The following is a 4,843-nucleotide window of genomic DNA, read 5'->3' on the forward strand; positions in this document are numbered from 1 at the left end:
AAACCTGTCTGGATTTTTTCTTCAAACCCGTGAAGCTTAAAACTCATCCCCGAGGTTTTCAGGTCTGTTAGGGTCATGTTCACCCCTAGTTATATCTACACCAAAGAGAAGTAAAGGTATTATAAATGATAAAATATAAAATAGAGAGGTAAGAGGTGAGTAGTCAAGGACAACCAATTCCAATGATTCTCTCCAATGGTGTTGAACCAAGAGACTTTTTGGAAAGACATAGATATCAATTATAAGATGAAGCATTAGTCGATTAAAATTGAGTATAATCATTTATGCTTAATTCCTATATTCTGCACAAACACAAGAAAATTTTGATCAAACAAAAAAGCTTCGGCTAGTTGTTTTTCCTATAATGTTTTATTGATACCAAACACACCCAAAACAAAGAAGGGATGAAATAAACACTCATCCCTCTTATCCAAGTGTTGATGCCTACAAAATACAAATGATTTGCTATTCCACAATACATAGAACATACAAAGAACATTATACTGATTGCTTTACAAAAGCCACCTTAATTGCTGGCAACAAAACTGGAAGAAAAAAACACTTGTCCAGGGATTTAACACCAGATGACAGTATCAGGCATTACTGAGGAACTGTATTAGAGATAAGCTGAACTTCATAAAGACCATTCTCGCCTTTCCCTGAATCCATAAACTCAACCCACTAAGTATATTCTGTCGACACCCAATCGTAACACTTCAAAATAACATAAATCCAAATATTAATTAGTTTTTCAGAAACTCACCAACTTCGGCTGTAATTCCTGGTCCAAAGAATGAAGCAAATTTTGCCTACAGAGCAGTTGAAAGAAAAATAAGGAGATGTCATCTGACATAAAAGAATGCAGCCCCCTTCAACAGGTTTCAAGTTTGGAATCCAAAAAGACTATGAGATCAAACAAGGTTTATACACTTATTGCAGCAAATTGATGTAAAGATATACTGTTGAGATGTCTTGCGTCTCATGTAAGTTAGGAATTACCTGTCGTTGTTCAAAATCTGATAACTGCAGTGCTTTTGCCTGAAATACGAGAACTAAAGAGTACTTGCCATCTTGAGTCACCTGTAGGGAAATCACTAAGACCATAAGAAGCTGTGTTTTGCTTTAGACTAGTTGAGCACGAAGCTTGATCCATAAATGACCCAAATCATATAGATGGGTTGCCCACATCAGTATTGGGGAACCATATGGGGACCAAGCTAAGTACTGCATTCTTAAACGCAACAGTGACTTTTAAGCGATTACTGGTCGAAAATCTAATCCACTATGCAACCCTTTCATCAGGGACTGTGAAAATTATTTCTCGCTACTGCAGAAAATGGATGAACTGAATTATAAGAACAGATCTGGAGTAATGAAAGCTTACTTCTTCACGGATCATTTTCAGAACGGGAGCATTTCTCCTTGGAATGCCTCCACCCTAAATTAAGAAAGTAGTTAGGACTAAATGTCATGGATATAGGTGTGTCTCTCCGAGATTGGACATCATTTTAAAGGAAACATAACTTTTTAACTTCTGAAAATGAAACTACCCAGTAAATACACTAAAACAAACCATTTAAGTAAATAACATCACGAGTAATAGGAGATTGAACATTATTTTAAAGGAAACTTAACTTTTTAACTTTTAAAAATGAAACTAAACAGTAAATACACTATGAAAAACAAATAAAGAGTAAACAACATCACTAGTAATACGAGCACACCATACCAGACCATATTGAAAAATTCGTTTTAATGCCTCATCCAGATGCTGCTCATCTCCATAACGAAATCTTGTTACATCATCTCTGACCTAATGCACCAAAATATAACTAAAATTTTAGGCCCTACTAAAAACCCATAAAGGAGGACATGACTCCAACAAAATCCAGAATCTGCACCAAATTCTGCCAAAGTATATTTTTACTAGCAGCCTCGACTCCCTTTTTTGTTAATGAAATAAAAATGACCTGTTTAAGTATAGGAGTAGCACACGTTTCCCTCAAGGCTTGGGCATCAGCATACGTTATGCATGGCACAGGCTTGAGCTCTGCATACTGAAAACAGGAATGGATTTACTCGCAGAAAAAGATACCCAAACTAAATATGAAAATTTATGGTCTTCACATTGTGATTAAATTGAGTATTTTTCTTTTTTTACATTAAAGATAATGAAAGTATACAAAAACTAATATCATGCTACAGGTTAGGAATTATTTACTATATCGATTAAGAGCATTGAAATCACCTGAAACAGCTGCATGAACAAATTTAACCTAAAAAAACTCTACATATACAGTGCAAAATCTGCTTTATAGAAGCCATCCTCTACTAACAGGATAAGGTCGAATATTATCAGTTCAGAGAACTCAGAGGCAGATGAAAAATATTTTTACTAAATCCTAGAATTTTTATGTGTAAACCAAGCTGATGTATCAAAAGAAGAGACCAGAAAACAGTCTCGCAGCCAGACACGCAAAATGGTATAAAAGGTGAAAAACAAAACCGTGAATAGAAGCAATGAGTGCCCAATACAGAATCACATGTGCATCATAATCCTAAAAGCTAGCTTAAAGGACAATGAAGAAACTTACAATCCCGTTATTAAGAAGTAAAAAAAGAAAAGATGCTACTGATCACTGCAGTTAGTAAAAGTGATATTTCGTTAGATACATACTGCCTAAGTAGGAAAGTTACCACATAATATCATTTTGTACGAATTCCTTGTTAATCATAAATAAATAATCACTGCACAGAGCCTCAGGTAGAACACCCAAGTTCTTCTGCATCAGTCCTTGTCTCCTTGAAGCAATTCCAATCAGAAAACTACCAGAGGAAACCTTATAAATGTAGAATTTTTGGGCCAAAAAGCTAAATGACTTCATACAACCTACTGTCTTCATGAACCCATAACTTTATAATAGGCACTGAAATGATGCAATCATCTTTCTGGAAGGATGTAAATGATCATTCCTATTAATGGAGCAAAAAAAAAAAGCAATGGGAACAAAAAGCTTAACCTTTTATTATTTAAGAATAGATACATGCCCCATTTTTTTCACATATGATTTGGTAATTTAGATGACATTGTGTTGTAAAAGAAAGGTACCTAGTCCTTTTAACATGCTATTATACCTAGTGATGGGGCAATCCATAACCGTGTCACTGTTAATAACCTAGAATTAAAGACCACTAATAGTGAACTGACCTTCAGCGCCATACCAATTATTGCAAGAGGAAAGCCATAAGTCAGCATTAAGGCTGACCATTCAGAACCAGGAAGAATATTGAAATATGCCCCAAAGCCATAACTGCTCCAAAGGATAAGAATCAGAAACAGATTCCTAATAATCTTTAAGATAAAAGAAAATTAAAAAAAAAATTGTTAAAATCTGCTCGAAGATACCATGAAGGATAACAGAACACAAACTTACGACAGAAGTGTGCAGCCAACAGCTAGTCCAATAACGCCAAATGAGACCTGCTACAACAATTATACTACATTACTGGATTCTTTGAACAAGCGTGCAGTAGCTGAAACATCGAGACAGGATGGTCCTATGGCTAAACAAATGGTTTTACGCAGCTATAAGGGCAAGGAGTTTTTGAGTTCAAAAAGAGTAAACTGGCAAACTTTGTCTTAGATTTTTTTTCGGATACATTTGTGACTTAATTCACCTGAACTGGTTAAAGAAATTCCACAGACAGTGGAAATAATCAAAGATATCACTAAATGGTTAAAGTTCAGGTAACTCCAGCATCAGTTCCATTCTTCTCCTAATACAAAAATTTGTCAACAAATTCGAAATAGATTAGCTAAAAAAACACTTCGAGTTACTCAACTCCATCTGCACTGAATATCTCTAGCAAGAACAGAGTACAAGACACTCAAGAGCGGAGAAGAGTATCAAATGGGAAGGATGTAGTTAGAAAAGGTTGATAAGCTAAAATAGAAGAAAACCTTCGTTATGGAGAAGCCGTCGTCATCAGGCACAATTGCCTTGCCGGATAAGGTGACCGTAGAGGAGGAAGGTTGGGTTGAATCGACAGCGTTGGTGACTATCACGAATTTAACATTACGCAGTCTTGTGGGTGGACGACCGAGTAGAGAAGATGTCCTCAAATGGGTCGGCGGGTTCCAATTCAAAGAGAGAACTTGCCTGCGTTGGGCTAGGCTATAGCGAGAGGGGCAGAAGATAATTCCAGTTCCTGCTGCTGCATCGGCTGACATGGCTGGACGAATTTCTCTCTTTTTCCCCTGCGGCCTAAGATATTCTCCTCAACAGAATAAGGGGCTCGCATTCGAATACAAGGAAGTGGTCACCTCTTTCCTGCTCGTTGCAACCGCCAAAATTAGAGACTGGAATTATTTTTTTATTATTATCGTCTCCTCATATAAAACAGGTTCAATTTGTAGGGGTTAGGGCTGTAAAGTTGTAGGCGGCATAAATAGAAGGGAGTAAATTGTTTTATATATTATTTTATATATATATATATATGATTTTATTATATATTTATTGAATGGTAGAACGGATAATTGGATAAATAAGTGAAATAATAAGAAAAATAATTTAAATTTTATAAAGTCATTAGTATACAAAATTATATTTTAGAAGCCTAAGAAAAATATCATTCTAATGTAAACAAAATTCCTTAAAAAATATTACATAAATATTTTAAAAAGATATATGAATCATAATTTATGTCAAACATATATTCACTCAAATAAAAATTTAACAAAATTATTCTTATACGAAATCAAGTAATCAATTGGTCGGGTATGAAATAACTCTTACCTAATTCTATTCTATTTAATAAGTAACAAACGAATAATCAAATGAAA

General features: G+C 34.9%; 1 protein-coding gene across 2 annotated transcripts; it reads right to left on the reverse strand.

Annotated features, from left to right (window-relative positions):
• Positions 1-350: 350 nt before the first annotated feature.
• Positions 351-4,351, reverse strand: LOC137941802 (uncharacterized). 2 transcript variants are annotated; one of them, XM_068787385.1, is made up of 9 exons: positions 3,962-4,351; positions 3,435-3,481; positions 3,209-3,311; positions 1,971-2,057; positions 1,730-1,813; positions 1,385-1,438; positions 1,000-1,080; positions 764-809; positions 351-659 (listed from the first exon to the last, which is right to left on the reverse strand). In XM_068787385.1, exons 1-9 carry the CDS (start codon positions 4,229-4,231, stop codon positions 601-603), a joined length of 831 nt encoding a protein of 276 aa, XP_068643486.1. In that variant the 5' UTR covers positions 4,232-4,351; the 3' UTR covers positions 351-600. The 2 variants fall into 2 exon arrangements, with proteins under 2 accessions (XP_068643486.1, XP_068643487.1); XM_068787386.1 differs by lacking the exons at positions 3,209-3,311; positions 3,435-3,481.
• Positions 4,352-4,843: the final 492 nt, after the last annotated feature.

Source organism: Aristolochia californica, unplaced genomic scaffold (genome assembly GCF_029961685.1).
Source record: "Aristolochia californica isolate CCGP_79_NKW_82.1479 unplaced genomic scaffold, dmAriCali1.0.hap1 SCAF_9, whole genome shotgun sequence".
NCBI lineage: Eukaryota > Viridiplantae > Streptophyta > Magnoliopsida > Piperales > Aristolochiaceae > Aristolochia > Aristolochia californica.

Excerpts from the sequence above, each read along its gene's own strand:
- LOC137941802 (XM_068787385.1), bottom strand. The coding sequence starts at position 4,231 with ATGTCAGCCGATGCAGCAGCAGGAACTGGAATTATCTTCTGCCCCTCT. Across the intron at positions 2,058-3,208 it reads TAATTGGTATGGCGCTGAAG|TATGCAGAGCTCAAGCCTGT; the intron begins GTCAGTTCACTA and ends TCCTGTTTTCAG. Across the intron at positions 1,439-1,729 it reads GAATTTTTCAATATGGTCTG|GGTGGAGGCATTCCAAGGAG; the intron begins GTATGGTGTGCT and ends TTCTTAATTTAG.